The sequence below is a fragment of the Halichoerus grypus genome, chromosome 8 (assembly GCF_964656455.1).
Source record: "Halichoerus grypus chromosome 8, mHalGry1.hap1.1, whole genome shotgun sequence".
NCBI lineage: Eukaryota > Metazoa > Chordata > Mammalia > Carnivora > Phocidae > Halichoerus > Halichoerus grypus.
This window is the reverse complement of record NC_135719.1, coordinates 92266170-92282765: the sequence shown is the minus strand read 5'-3', so window position 1 is coordinate 92282765 and position 16596 is coordinate 92266170. Positions and strand designations below refer to the sequence as shown.

General features: G+C 35.4%; 1 protein-coding gene and 1 non-coding gene across 3 annotated transcripts in view; both read right to left on the bottom strand.

Moving 5' to 3' along the window:
- Positions 1–604: 604 nt before the first annotated feature.
- On the bottom strand, positions 605–711 carry LOC118542086 (U6 spliceosomal RNA). Its single transcript, XR_004920411.1, has one exon. It is a non-coding gene; the product is annotated as a U6 spliceosomal RNA (small nuclear RNA).
- Positions 712–8705: 7994 nt separating this feature from the next.
- Positions 8706–16596, bottom strand: part of BRMS1L (BRMS1 like transcriptional repressor) — a 28149-nt gene continuing 20258 nt past the window's right edge. Inside the window, exons 5-10 of one of the 2 annotated variants that reach the window (XM_036101989.2) lie at positions 15572–15668; positions 14457–14540; positions 13540–13604; positions 12781–12820; positions 11998–12145; positions 8706–10304 (exon numbers count right to left, since the gene is read on the bottom strand). In XM_036101989.2, the coding sequence (XP_035957882.1) occupies positions 10187–10304; positions 11998–12145; positions 12781–12820; positions 13540–13604; positions 14457–14540; positions 15572–15668 (552 nt within the window). In that variant the 3' untranslated portion in view covers positions 8706–10186. The remainder of the gene's footprint in view (positions 10305–11997; positions 12146–12780; positions 12821–13539; positions 13605–14456; positions 14541–15571; positions 15669–16596) is intronic. The other variant, XM_036101991.2, reaches the window with a different exon arrangement.

Here is a 16596-nt window from a genome sequence, read left to right as displayed (position 1 = left end):
ACTTTTTATTCTTTGCTGAGTTCTGTTACCTCATTTCTGAGTTTTTCTAATTATGATATATAGCAGATACCGCTTATCTGTGCAGAATCTGTTCCAAGATCCCCAGTGGATATCTGCAATCACAGGTAGTACCAAACCCTACATATACTATACAGTTTCCTATACAAACATACCTATGATAAAGTTTAATTTATAAATTAGGCATAATAAGAGATTAGCAGCAATAACTAATAAAGAAATAAAACAGTTATAACAATATACTGTAATGAAAGTTCTGTGAATGTGGTTTCTCTGTCTTTCAAAATATTGGACTGTACTCCCCCTTCTTATGACGATGATGTGACATGCCTACATGATGAGATGAAGTGAAGTGAATGGTGTAGGTGTTGTGACGCAGTGTTAGGAGACTACTGACCTTCTGATGATCTGCCAGGAGGATCATCTGCTCCCCGACCGCAGGTGACTGCAGGCAACTGAAACCACAGACAGCGAAACCGTGAATAAGGGAAGACTAATGTATTTTGTTTTTCATGTCTTGTAACATTTTCTTAACATCTTTTAGTTATTTTGAAACAGGAGATCACAGTTTTTTTGTTTTTTGTTTTTAAATATGGAATGCTTTGTGAATGTGCGTGTCAGCCTCGTGTGGGAGCCAGGCTAATTTTCTCTGTATATTGTTCCAATTGTAGTATATGTGATGCTTAGGCTCACTTAGGTGATCACAGTAGATCACAGTTTTGACCTGTATCGTGGGCATATCTTTCTGGCATAGGAACGAGTTATTCTACTTCTTTTTCTCTTTTTATTATAATAATTTTGCATGGGATTTGACCTTCATACTTTTTATTTTTATATAAAAAGGGTTTTCTTGGACATCTACACTAAGCAAGGTATGAAACCTCTAATATCACAGAGTTCCCTCTTTAGTTCTTTTTCTATGGGGCTCAATAATAGGGTGCCTTGTTTTCTGAGCTTTTCTTGGTTCTATTGCCAAACCCCACTTCAATTTGAACCTTCCCTTTTCTTCATCTCTGCTGTCTATCCTGCTGAATTTTAATTCCATTTCTTCTTTGGAAGCATTGTGACTATTCTTGGCCTTTTGTTCTTCCACAGACATTACCAAAACAAGTTTGTCAGTTTCCTTGAAAACCCTGTTAGAATTTATTTTCTGTATTTCATTTAAGTATTTAAAAATCATATATATCTCAGGGCACTTGGCTGGCTCAGTTGGTGGAGCGTGCAACTCTTGATCATAGGGTCCTGAGTTCAAGCCCCACATTGGGCATGGGGCCTACTTGAAAAAAAAAAGAAAAGGCAACAAAAATTATATATATCTCTTTCATACATTGTAAGGGTAAATACTGCTTCAAGATACTTTTGTTTTAGATGCATGTGTTGTATATGTATGTATACATACACATGAATGTATTAGGATATGTGTCTCTGTCAAAAAGCATGACAACCACTGCCCAGAAGGCTACTTCAGCACTGATTCCCCCTTGGGCTTCCTCTTTTCCATTTGGTATTCATTTTCTTATTGACTAAACTAGACTGTTTTAAAACCACATGTTTTTATTACTGGGTTCCATACAGATCTCTAGGGGAGAACTGCTGATGGTGGCGATGGAGTTTGAAAGGGGCTGAGAGAAAAAATGCAGGGAGTTTCCTGCCTCCCTTAAATCTCACCCCACGGGACCATTTCTTACACATCTGCTCATGCAGTCAGCTGGGAACTGCTGCTGGGTTTTTTAGATAGCCTTCTCATCCCTTGCCAGACGGTCTAGGGGTTTGTAAAAGTAGACAAGAAATCAGACAGAATAAAGAAATATTAGAAATGTCTTCACTCTTAGATCAGTTTGAAGACAGTCTATATTCCTCAGCCACCAAGGTGTTGGAATTCTAACAGATAAACCTCAAAGCGCCCTCTGCTGGCAGCCAGTATTCACCACCACTAGTCAACAGCGAAATAATGCAGATTGGTACATATTTTTAAGATGGTGATCACACATAGGGAGTTATATTTATATTTACTATTATGTCCTCCAACTAACCAAATGGAACTCAAGCACCGTAAGTTAAAATAGCTCTAAATTATACAGAATCTATAGTTTTGTTCTGTTTTGTTTTTACTACAAGTTTTCAAGTATTACAAACAAATCTAAACACTATTTGAAGATGAAATGGACTAGTCATTTATAATTGTTGAGAATAATTGTTATGTTAAAAATAATTGTTTTGGACATTTTTATTATGAAGAGGTGTCAGTATTTCTGGAATAAATACATGCTGTGTGTCTGTGCATCTAACTTTACATTTTTCCCTGGTTAAAACAAACTCATAACTAATCCTCTTTCAGTCTTTATGTAAAATTTCTAACTGCCTAAAAGAGATTATCATAAAGAAGAATAAAGATAAATTCTTGGATTTATAAAATTAAATTTACATTTACCATGGTTAATAGTTTAGTACAGTACAGCCTTAAAAATAAAGTTAAATAAAATTAAATGGAGGAATGAAATAACATCTTGAAAATTTAAATCATCCATTAATTTCTAAACTGATAGTTACTCGTGTATTAGCATAGTTATAGGAAGATATTCAAAATATCAACATCACTTATCTTGCTCAACAAAATTAACTATTTTGTGTATTTACACACTAATATATACAGGACTTGCTTAACTTTTTTCTAAAAGGATTATAGAAATTTTATGGTTCCTAATTTTCAAAGCTCTAATAATTTGTGCCTATGTACTGAGGTCAGTAAAACCTCACAATAACTTTTGGTATAACTCAATGTACCAGTGATAGTGTTTACCCTCAAGAGAAGAAACTATGAAACAATCTAGTTTTAGATCTTTATGTAAAAGATCAATAAATTAATTCATTTTCCAGTATGAATTAATATTTATTAATTTGCTATTTGTAAATCTTCTTATTAAATTACCAGTTAGGCCCTTCCTGATTACTAAGTCTGTGGAGTCTATTGATTATAAATAGATCCTTGGGGAAAAACACAACCATAAAAAATTCTATTTTAAGAATATTGAGGATAAAATTGGGAAAGTGTGGGGCAAAAAGCTTACCAACAGGGTTATAAATTTAATAGACAAATAGAAACTATTTAATGCCATTCAGAGCACTTTGATCTGTATTAAAAGTTCTAATGTTTCCTTTTGTTTAATTATATACTTTGTTTCTATAGTAACTCTAAAGCATATAATCCGTTGCAATGTTCCTAAGCCTTTTACATGGTGACTTCTTTTCAGTCCGTAAACAGTAATAACAATATAATCCTTGTTTAGAACTGCATCTTCTTCCTGAAGATCCCTTAATTAGTACGCAATAGAATTAAATGCAACTGCAGTCTCACTATACAAATTTGAATAATTAGAAGAAAAAATACAAATCCTAAACTAAGTACCTTAGTTTTCTAGGAATTTACTGCCACCTTCAGGTTTTAATCAAAATGCATTAGTACTATAGCTTTTACATTTCTAGGAAAGAGTCCCCTGGTTAATGCAGTAGAAATATTAACATTATTTTCTGGTTTTGAAGGCAAAGTGCTTTCTAACTTAGATTGCAGTACAAATGTCTTTCATGAAATGTGCTTTCATTTTGTCTTATCTTTTATGATTCTTCTATAACATGTAATTGAAAATCAAAACCTACAGTTTGTTTTATCAGTCATTATAACTATAATTATACACTGGGAGCTCCTAGAAGACTGTCCAAAATATACTTAAGGATCTTTAGGTTAAATCTAATGAAAAACCCTTCAACAACAAAACTGTTTTCAATGTTCCATGTATTGATGCCCTCCAGCCAAAGACCACCCTGAACTTACCTGGAATTAAACAAGCTGGGTCTCTTGCTCATTGCAGTGAGGAAGCATATGCCACAGGGGATTGTGGGTGTCTGAGAAAGAAGGTATTTTAAAAAGGACTTACAGGATTGTACTGTATTAGGGGATTTTTGGTAGGGCTCATAGAAGTGTCAGAAAGTGGGGGCAATTCTATGATTGGGCATCTTGATTAATCTTATTTATAAGACAGGAGGAATGAAGTGAGGCCAAAGATGCAATTGATAAAGAAGCAATAGGGGGAGGCTGCGTGTTTTCGTTGTCTGCAGACTGACCTTGTTTCTATCTAGACTTAGACAAGCTTGTAAGGGGGAGAAGGTCTTGGGGTTTTTTTGTCTCGCTTCATCACAGAGTGGCCTTGTTTGATATTGGTGCTTTAAGAGGCTGTTTATGCTCAACGGGAGAACTCCAAGGCCTAGCAATGAGTGCCAGGCAGTTCCTAGTTTTCTTTCTCACATATACATTTGCAGCTCTACCAATATCCTTATTTTTTATTCCTTGAATTTGTGGTGAAATTACCAAAGTTTATTATAATTTTTAAGATGAAAATCAACAGAGTATGAAGCCCTGGTGTTTGTGATAAATGTTGCAAGGGTCAGAAACCCAGCTCAAAAAAAAAAAAAAAAGCAAAACGGGAATTTATTAGAAGACTCATATGACACGAGAAAGATCATGGTACAGAGGGAACGTGGGTCAGCTGGAAGCAGAAAGTTAAATGCCAGCTACCTGTCCGTCCTCCGTCTCTTCAGCTCCCTGTGTCGTCTTTCTACACAGGGCAGGAAACTTAATTGCCTGTAGTTCTTAAACTTTGTTGTCTTCCCAGTTTCAGTAGGAGAGGGAGACGGATTCTGTTTCCACAGTCACAGCTTAAAAGATCTCAGCAAAGGATTCTAATCGGGGCAGCCTGGGTTACATGCCCACCTCGTCTAAACAACTGTGACCGAGACTGGCAGACCATGAGAGAAATGGGTGCTCCCGCTGAAGCCACATGATTGGGGGAAAAGCCTTTCTTGGAAAAAGGGGAACTGCAGTGCCCTGCAGACAAAAGAATTGAGGTCCAGCAGGGAGCAAAAAAATGATAATAATAATCAGTTCTGGGTTAGAAATATAACATTTGCTATAAAGAAAAAGGGCAAGAAGCAAGGAGACCAGTTAGGCCATCACAATCATCCCAATAAAATACACTAAACGCTTGAATTAGGGCAGCATCTGGGGCACAGGACAAAAGAGGGTGATTTCAGAAAATGTTTCAGAGTTAAAATCTATAGGACTTGACAATTAGATATGGGGAGTCAAAATATGTAAATAGCCCTTACATAGGATTTATCATGTAATAGCCACTGTTCTAAGCACATAGTATATATTAATTCATGGAATCCTCCTCACAACACTATGAAACATTTAGAATTATTATTTTCATTTTCAGATGAGGACATTTGGAGGCACAGGAAGGTAAAGAAATTATCCAGTCATACAGCTGGTAAGTGACAGAGTTCACACACACTTAGTCTTGCTCCAAAGCCCATGAGTTTAGTCAGCTGCCACAGCCTGCCCAGGGCCTGAATTTGGGTGGATGGATTCATGAATCAAGGGTGGGAACAGAGGAGGAATACAACTGGGGTTGGGGCAGGGATGTGAAGAAGAGATAATAATTTGGTTTTGTACGTGTGAAGTTCAAAAAGTGTGACCACCAGATGGAAATGCCCCGCAGGTAACTTGTAATATATAACTTGGGTGAGGGCAGAGATTTAGATTTGGGATTGTCAGAACATACATAGCTGAAGTCAATGTAGTCATTGTAGTAGTCATTAAGTAGATGTACTTAAACATCCTGAAATCATAAATTTATCCTCAAACAAGTGAAAGCACCTTACTGTTTTTGCCATTAACAATGCCATTTTTTAATTCTTTCAATAATAAGTGAAATATGGTATTTCTTTTCCCATCCCTTTAATAGCAGCTGTCGTTTAGCCTCTGCTCAAGGATCTGGTTTTCTAAGCAGTTTAACATAAACTGTAATCTTTCTGGTAGAAATGAAAAGCTACCATGTGGCTGCTTCTGGACTAGAATTATGACACTTCTGTCCTCAAGAGGATGCGGCAGTGTGCTGGCAAGGTCACCCACCTCAAAACTAGATTAGACACAGGAAAACGGATAAGGAAAGGAAAAGTAAACTTTAAAGACTGTTACTACATAACGTTTTCCCTTGACCTTTAATAATAAAATGAGTCTTTGAAAGAGAATGCATTAGCTTCAAGTTTAAGAGCAAAGAAATTTTAGACTTACATTACTTTCTAGTGATAGAAAGATGGATGGATGGATGAATAGGTGGGTGGGTGGGGAGGAAGGGAGAGAGAGAGAAACACACATTTTTCAGAAAGATTAGCAACTTGAGATAAAAGCTCAGTTTTAGAACACTCCAAATACGGGCGCCTGGGTGGTTCAGTTGGTTAACCATCTGCCTTTGGCTCAGGTCATGATCCTGGGGTCCTAGGATTGAGGCCCGCATCGGGCTCCCTGCTCCTTGGGGAGCCTGCTTCTCCCTCTGCCTCTGCCTCTCTCTGTCTCTCATGAATAAATAAATAAAATCTTAAAAAAAAAACAACACCCCAAATATAAGTTCTGTCACAGTATTTTGCCTCTTGTACCTTGTGAAAAACCTCATGACCAGAAATTCCTAATATATGACAAACTTATAAATAAACATATTAGAATTCTTACATTATGTTCATTTTGTTTTAAACATGAAAAATATTAAATAACAACTTTCTGTTTATACATCAAATACAGTTCCTGGTACATGGCAAGCATTAAAAATTACAGGTACAGGCTGCCCGTGAAGTCAGGGTCCATTCTGGTCCAATAAACTGGCCAGAGTGGGAAAGCCTATGGCATAGAAAGAACTTAGAGGGGGAAGTGGGAAAGGCCTGCACAGCCCAGTAACAGGGGAGAGATCTTGGTCAGCAGGGCACCAGGAAAAAAAAGAAAGTCAAAAGTAAGATGATAGCAGTGTGTCCAGCACAATACCAGAAAGGGGATACCCTCACCAGAGAACTGATGACTCTCACCAAAACAAATCTGATCACAAGGTTGTTTTCACACAGATTTTCCTAGAAGGAGAGAACTGACTTGAGGAGTCAGGTCTCCTTCTCAACTATACTTCCCAATTTAAATTATTAAACTGACACTTGGCTGCCCTTCAATCCCCTATGAGTTGGTCAGCCTAACTTCCCCAGAGCTGTCACCTTGGGGCATGTTACTAGTTTGCTAGGGCTGCTCTAACAAAATACCACAGACTGGGAGGCTTAAACAACAGAAACTCGTTTTCTCACAGTGCTGGATATTAGAAGTCCAGGATCAAGGTGTTGGCATGTTTGGTTTCTTCTTAGGTCTCTCTTCTTGGCTGGCAGGTAGTGACCTTGCCCTGTCCTCACATAGTCTCCTCTGTATGCACCTGTCTGATGTCCAAATTTCCTCTTCTTTTGTCAGTCAGATTGGATTAGGGTCCACCCTAAAATGATCTCATTTTAACTAATCACCTCTCTAAAGACCCTATCTCCAAATACAGTCACATTCTGAGGTGCTGGGGGTAATGGCTTCAGCATATGAATTTGGTGAAGGGGGTGGGAGGCACAATTCAGCCCATTACAGGATATATAGATAAAGTTCAAGTTTCTGGGCCTGTGAAATAAAGGGCAAGACTGGGCCACAGGGTCCAATGGGGGAAACTGTCTCAGTTAATCCCGCCCGACCTAGCAGCCACAATTCCTGTAATTCATCCATAAAGACAATATAAGGAACATGCATTTTTCACTAACCCCATTCTAAACTTTCATGTTTTTTTTTAAAAATATTTTAGATTTCCTTATCTTTAGCAATTAAAATAGTTTATATGCCAATTTGGCATGGGACTACATAAATCCTAACTAGTATATTCATCCTGCATCTACTTTTTTACCCTATAAATTCATTTTAGTTCAGTTTTAATGTACTGAACTTACTGGGCCCACAAACAAAATCTTCGAAATAACAGCCAGTGTCCCTGTTTTTCTTTTCAACTAATTATCAGTGAGGTGTACACAGTTCTCTGAGTGGTGTTTGAGTTCTAAGTAACAATATGTATTTCAGAACAACCTGAGGAAGGCTGCAATGAAAAGTGCTCAGGCTACCAATGAGAGAAAGGGACAGAATGAGGAGTGTGCTCTTAATTTGCTAATAATTATTAGTGATGCACTGGATTAGTGATGGTTGGGGTGTTTTTTTAATGGAAAATGGCAGGAAGGGATGGGCTGATTATGAAATACTGGGAGCTGTGGCAGGAAAGGCCTATAAACTGATCCTAAAACAGAGACTGATTATAAACATGACAGCAGCGGGAGCAACTGATCATATCACACTTCACAGATTCTAACAATCCTCCTAAACCTTTTGACCAGAGTCTAATGGCAAACTGCCAATATATAATATAAAAATATCTATAAATACATTTTAGAGTACTTTATTTTATAGTACTTTATAGATGATTATAGTTGTATATGTTTTCAAAGTAAATGCACTAATCGTTGTTTTTAAAATACAAATTTCCTATTTAGAATTTCAGAACATATGCGGTACATTTTTGTTAAAGTATAACATATATGTATATTTTAAAATTAAGTATAACTTGGCCATCTTGAATATCTAAATATACCCCAATAGAGGTTGAACTGTGATGTAGGGAAGCAGAAACATTTGTTTAACACTCCAACTCTCCGTACCTATTAATGTAAATTGGCTGAAATCATTCTTAGAAGTGGACAGGTTATAAAGAACTTAACACACGAGTAATTCGAGACACTACAAATGACACTCAACACATCTTTTTATTATATACTAAATTTAAAAATACAAATCTTATTAAAAATGCTTATGAAACATTGTATATATAAGTACTGTCAAATACTATTGGATTATGACATTATGTACATTTGTTAAAGTTAATTAGAAACAGAACAAAGTATATAACTTTGCTGATAACGAATTTCAGAAGTCAAATATTTTAACATTTGGCAACTGTGAAGTAGTGATCCGCACAGGAAAATGTTTGCAGAGGTAAAATAGTAAGAAAACAAACGGAATAATGCAGATATTCCTGCCCTGTTAATAAGTAGCTCTCTTCCTCATCCTCTTCAGTCTCATTATAACAGAAATTAAAGTGCACAAGACCACCAGGAAAACTTGATTTGGTTGTACCCTAATATATACTACAGCCAATTGTGCTGCCATATTGAGGGTTTCAATTCTTTGTACTGTTCCTGAGGTTTTCGAAGTTAATTTTGCATGTGGCTAAGGGAAGAGAGGCCAATACTTTCTAAATTGCACCAAGTGGCCTTAAAGTGTAGAACCACCAAAGATAAAAATATTAATTTGGGAATAGATTCAAGAACATTATCCCTGTCTACTTTGCCCTAGGAATAAAATTAATATAAGAACCTAGTTTTACCTCTGGAAAATGCTTACTAAAAATCTGTTTCAAAAGGTCAGACATGAACAGCAAGCACCACAATACTGTCAGTTACTATTCACCACTTATATACTGCATCATAAATACCAGGCATAAATACCTGACCTCTACAGGTTCACAAGAAATACAGGTAGAAGCATGTTATTACTTGACACTAATTTTACTAATTAACATTAAGTATAATTTGTAAAAATAGGTCACCACCATACAATCAAGGAAGAGGAGAAGGAAAGCTCCTAGTCTACAAAAGTGCTCCCTTTAGCTTTCAAACCCAGTAGCTTCATTTTGGGTAAAACAAGATTGTAAAGAAAGGCCATCAGTTCTAAATAAGCTGATGATGCCATATATACATACTCACGTATATATGTTTAAATTTCAATTCTGATTTAACGCAATGTACTAGTACAAACCATTTATAGGAAACATTTTATCAGGCTTATTTACAAACACAATGAGTGACAAAGATGGAAAAATCAAAGAAATTGCAGACAAATATAGCCATTTAGCAACACAGTTCACTAAAGATAAAACAGATTTGCATAATGTTTTTAAAAAACAAAGAAAAAAATTTAGTAAGAAACCCCTACCATATATACCTATTGGTCATTGGACCTAAAAGGCAAATAAATGTAATGATCATGATTAAGTTTTTATTACTGTCTCATTGACATATCAATATGAGGTCTACTTAGAGTACTACCTACAAATACAGTCTCATGATTTGATGAGAATATTAAGTTATTGAATACATTTTTAACTCCCATGGCACATCACACTTGATAACACTAATAAGGTAGCTTTAGATAACACTTAAATCATGATTATGAATGTTTAATTGAATATTTTCCTTTCTGTAGCTGTGAAATGTAAAGCTTAGATTTGCTTCCATCAGGCCTCTTAAACCAAACTTCATCATGGTTAATTGTTGTAATTACAGCACTAAAAAGGGGGGGGAAAAAGGAATGAATGAATGAATTGCAATACGCCTCCACCACTCATTTTAGAGTACTAGCCATAAAACCAAAATAGCTGGACTGCAAGAGTAGGTTCAGATATATAATTGTCATTTACCACAACGCTGCACTATCAGCAGGGCACACTGTCAAAAACATCACATTCAGCAACACTTTTTAAAGAGACAATCTCCTTTCTTTCCTTAATAGAATTGGACATATTTACTATAAGAACTATTAAATGCACATCGTTCCACTACATCCCCACCCCAACCCACCCCCCCAAAACACACAGTGGAGCTAAAAACACTAATTATATAGTATTACACCTCCAATTTATATCAGCCCTGGCTGTAGGAAATCTTTGATTGTTTTAAATTTTTTTTCAAATGCTTTATTTTTTCAGAGTATCCACTTAAGTTTTTATTTAAATTCTAGTTAGTTAACATAGAGTGTAATACTGGTTTCAGGAGTGTAGGAAATCTTAAAAATACCAATCAATCCCTAATTCCTAGTGTCAAAACATCTGTAGGTAACTTGTATGGATTCTTTTTTGACACTACTTATCTTTAGGTAGAAATATTTTAAAAACAGATTTGTGTTTAATACTCATAGTATTTCATCTCTTTTTAAATCACATTTATGCTAAGTAGTCAGTAAAAATGTCTTAAAAGTAGTAAGATGAAAGAATCTAGGGGTATCACATAGAACCTAGTAATTAGCTCAGTGCGCTTCTATGAGGAAAGTTACTATACACAATGCTCCTACTATCCTAAAACTTTACAGATGAAATTACAGTCCAAGTAAAACCACTGTATTTGGAAAATGAGTATTCTTCCCTAAATACAAACACTGCATTTACCATTCATACCTAGAAAAAGATACTTTTCTTACTATAGAATGTTACCACTCTGAGAATTAAATCCTAAACTACTGAAGGAACAAAAGCAGTGATTAGCATTAATATTTTCCAAAAGCTACAACCAGATAAAACTTAGAAGGCTATCAGGGCGCCTGGCTGGCTCACGCAGTGGAGCATGTGACTCTTGATCTCAGGGCTGTGGATTTGAGCCCCATATTGGGTGTAGAGATTACTTAAAAAAATAAAATCTTAAAAAAAAACAAAACAGAAAAACTTAGAAGGCTGTATAACTATAGAAACGTTGTTTAAGCTTAGACAGATTGAGTCTTTTAAAAGGCAGCTTTCAGTTTTCAAGTTATACTCTAATTACTGTGACTCTTAAGGCTTTCGTTAATTTTCCATTCCTTTCCTACTCTAATTGATACATGTTCTTTGTATCCAAAATACTGTAACACAACCAAAAAAGTTAACGATTAATGTATCTACCCAAAACTCGTAACAGAATGGTTTAAAGATCACAATATTAAAATCCTAACAATTCATCTACTTTAAGAACTAACAAATAGGACCACTTACCTGGGCTAAATAATTCCAACATTTCCTCTTGTGTTAATGCTTGTGCTCAAGAACTTAATATATGATGTAGGTCTATAAATATTAACACTGGTGAACACACATGCTAATCAAATCATATGCCAAGAGAAAAGAAGGATCCATAGGCAACTAATGGTGCATTATGAATGCACTACAGACGGAGCAAATATTTATTGACAATAATGTTGTAAATACTGAACAATGGTGAAATGATAATTTTTACCTTGTAGGACATTCATCTTTTTTATCAATACATATTGTTTGTCCACGTATATACCATTCACCATCATAGTATAATCTTCCTTCTTCGGATCTAGCACTGTGCAGATGTTTTTCCAGTTTCACAGGTGCTAAAGGGATCAGTTCAAAAACTGTTATATTAATAAGACATTGTCAGAAAAACAAAAGTGCAGAACATTAAGCAGTAACACCAATCCATGCATATATGTGAAAAAACACTAAAAATATTTCTTAGATAACAACTGTAAATCTAATAGAAATAAGAGAGGGGCGCGTGGGTGGCTCAGTCGGTTAAGCGACTGCCTTCGGCTCAGGTCATGATCCCAGAGTCCCAGGATCGAGCCCCGGATCGGGCTCCTTGCTCAGTGGGGAGCCTGCTTCTCTCTCTGATGCGCCCCCCTCTTATGCTCTCTCTCTCACTCTCTCTCAAATAAATAAATAAAATCTTTAAAAAAAAAAAAAAGAATTTAATTTCTTACATTTCTTATATAATTCAGTAAGTTTTTAATATAACAACAAAATGAAGCTATACAATGTACAATAAATCATCAGTTAACTAGACAAGTGCCAGAAGGGGAAGCAGGTGCATTATCAGTTACTAGGCCAATTTTAAGTAGGATTTTAAAACATTGTAATTCCAGGAGTAGTGTTCACTGATGCAATGAAACCACTGATATGGGCGCTGTTTGGTATGTGGATGACTTAACAGCCCTGATTCAACCAGTCTCCACAGAGAAGATTCCTGAACTTAGATTAAATGACTTACGTTCTGTTTTCACTCTGTGTGGACCCAGTGTAGCCATTGCCTTAATTAAAAAAAGAAAGACATTGAGTTTATAGACTGAAAGTACATTGTGGGATCTATTTAATGTCTACAACACTACTGATGACCTCAGTAGCTAACAGTGAAATACAATCTTCAGTTGCTCTAATAAATTTTAATGTCTAAGACCATAAGGAATATAAAGAATAACCATTCCACCTAGAGGTGTTATCAATACCTGAATTCATCTCTTGCAACTAAGAAGTTTCTGAAAACGGAAAAATTTAATACAAAAAATAAGTCTCCACTTTCAAACAAGCACAGAAAATCCTATAATTTTTGAATGTTTAATGAGAGAATGCAAGACATACAATAAGAGTTCAAATATTCACTTTCATTCATTCAACAAATATTTATTGAGTGCCCTCAGAAAGCCAGGACTGGGCTAAGGACTAGGCACAGAAAGATTATATATTACTTTTGTATAATAATTATTATTATTACCCTAAATAAATGCTTTTCTGTACTTTTGCATAAATTATTAATTACATTATTACAGGAAAAAATACAAATTGCTGACATGTCTCTCTTAAAGTATTCTTGCAATCCACAGTTATCTGTATTAGCATTAACTGCCACAGAATGTTGCAAAGTAAGGCATATTAACAATAATCATATTTTCATGTATTAGTGAAAAATCACAGAATCTTACAAAGTAGACTATAAAAAGATAACTTGTATTCCATTGCTCTTTAATCATACCTTCCTAATTGTTGTCCAGTCTTCAAGAATATCAAGATCTTGTAGCATATAAACTATATATGGACGTGGAAAAGTCAAGGTCAATTTAGCTGTAAGAATTTCACACTTTGAATTTTATTTCCAAACTTCTGTTTTTCAGAGAATTGGAACAATGATTTGTGGACATAATCCTTTGGCATGCTGAATTCTGACTTCAAATTATTCTCCAAAAAACTCAGTACCAGGATAAATATATTTCAGTACTTCAGATGCTATAACCATATTCTCTTAATTCTAGGATATCACTGATTATAAGATATACCACCAACGTTATCACTGTTTTGAGGTGGGGATGGGAAAAGACAGGGGTAAGGGGGAGGGTACCACAGGGAACACCAAGATTGAAAGCACATACTACTTCAAGTTAAAGACACTCCAGTTTTGGAGGCTCATGGGTGGCTCAGTCCATTAAGTGTCTGACTCTTTTGATTTTGGCTCAGGTCATGATGACAGGGTCGTGAGATTGAGCCCCGCATGGGGCTCCGCGCTGGGCATGGAGCCTGCTTATGATTCTCTCTCTCCCTCTCCCTCTGCTGCTCCTCTCTCTCTCTCAAAAAACAAACAAAAAACGTAAAATAAAAACTTCAGAAACATTGAAAAGTGTTAAAAAATATACATGTGAATTAATCATGCTATATTCACATCAAAGCCTTTGTGAACTACAAAGCCATATTTTCAAAGTTGAGATCATGACTAAATTTCTACTCCTTCCCTACCCCTCTTAATCTAAACTATATTCTTCTGCCTCAGTTTTGTAAATCATCTTTTGCCTATTACAGGATCATATAAATAAAGTCAATGTATACTAATAAAAATTACAAAGATAGGGACAATGCAAAAATGTATACCAAGGCAAAGAAAAATTTAGAAAAGGATATCTGAAACAACAACTGGCTTCTTTTTGTCAGGACTGAAAGGATCCTTCCTCTTTTTTCTTGACTGAAGCTCATCATTCCACAGCTCTGGCAAGTAAATAAAAATTAAGTATTAGCTGATTTCTGGAGATCAAAGTGGGCGAAAAGGCTCTGTAATTTCATGGTAGCAAAATTTCATTGGAAGCTATGTATATACACATATGACTATATAATTTCATGAGCAGCTATATATTCATAAAATTTCCTCTGCCTTTATTAAAGTAAAAATCAACTTGGCACTTAATGACTAATAACTGATGAACATATGTCAGGTACTTTGTTAAATATACACTGCATGCATTGTGTCATCCTCAAAGCTATCTCTGAGGTAGGTATTCCTATTATTTCCATTTTACAGATGAGGAGACTGATTTAGAAAAGCTAAAGTAACTGTTCATGGTCACCCAAGCAGTAGGGACTGGGGCAGTGGCATTACGAGTTCAGCGTGTCTGACCCCACTGTACCTATTCTACACCAGAGAAATAAAATCTCTAAGAGGAAAAGCAATATACACGCAAGACCTGTAGAGTAACCCAGTACATCTTCAACCCAATGTAGAAAGCCTTTCCATAATACCCCTGAAAAAGCAATTTCAACCTTGGACTGATGTAATTATTAATGAGTTTTTCCTTTTTCTGAGACAAAAATCTCCCTCCCTGTAATTTCCAGTTTGTGTGATACCAAAAAGAAAAGGTTTTTATTCCTTCTTCCACCTGATCTTTCAAGACTTAAAGGGAAGAACATATACTGCAGTTGTCTTCCAGTACTATTCTTATATTATAAAAATATTCTTACTATTTTATAGTATACCATTCTTACTCCTGTAGTTGCTGTCATACTTCTCTTTTGTCCCTTTTCACGCACTCCATTTTCTATGTCTTTCTGAAATGTGAATTCAAATCAAAGCAACAATCACAAGCCTATCAAATTCTTTAGAAGTCTCCCCCTTTCTCCTCTCATTAGGACACTTCATTTACATAACATTTATATCAGGAGACTCGGATATTAGGAGACACTACAGTAAACCACAGGTTCAGTGTCACTTAAAGTAAACATCACCATCACATCATTCCCGTTACCTGACGTAATATCAATGCTGTGCCTATCCTCTTCAAGCCTTCTTATCTTCTCCTCCAGTTCACTCTGGACTGTATCATATAACAAAAGCTTTTCGCTCTGGAAAAAAAAAAGGTTATGCATAAGTAGAAATAAAAAATCGGTCTTAACTATGAGTACTAAATAACTTACTCTTTTTTTTTTTTTTTTAAATAACTTACTCTTAAAGTACTTTAACACATGATGCTTTTGTCTGCTAACTTAAAATTTTTTTAAGATAAAATGCCAAAAACACGAAAGAAATGAAACTAGAAAATATAGAATCTAAGTATAGATTTAAATACATGCAATTAAATTGTTTAATAACATCTAAATTTATATGTGATATGAGGGTAAATGTTTACATACAATTCATAGTAAGCTCCAATGGCCCCTTTTAAATATAAGCAGGTCCTACCTGTCACTATAATAGAGAACCTGTCCTATAAAGTAGATCATTATAAAATGGTTCATTTTTTCTCATCACAACAATAATTGAGCCTTTATTCCTCACTAACATCTCAATATGATACAAAATAGACTACTGTATCACAAAGAGAAAGATTCAAGTACGAATTCTGTAATCATTTTAAATCTAATGAGAGTCAAAATCATAAAACTGCAGACTATATCTAGATCTCTCAACAAAACTATAGAAAGACTGAGGGACTTGCTAAAAGAGACTATTTACTACTAGCAAATCAGACTAGAACCCAGGTCTACTAGTTCTAGCCCCTTGTTCTTTTAATTAGAAAACATTATATCCCTTATTTTCAAAGGGATAAAATATACATAAATATAATATTTAGATTTGTTATATAAAAAGCTTATGACAGATCCCCAACCCATCCACCACACCCTTACTCTAGTGAGGATAGGCTACTGATATATAGTTAGATATGACTGTCGTCTCATAGAGACTACTGGAATACAGTTAAATAGGATTTCTTGTGGAAGGCCCAGGCCACACCCATTTGGCAGCACTCCCAGTGTAAATCATGAAATCCTC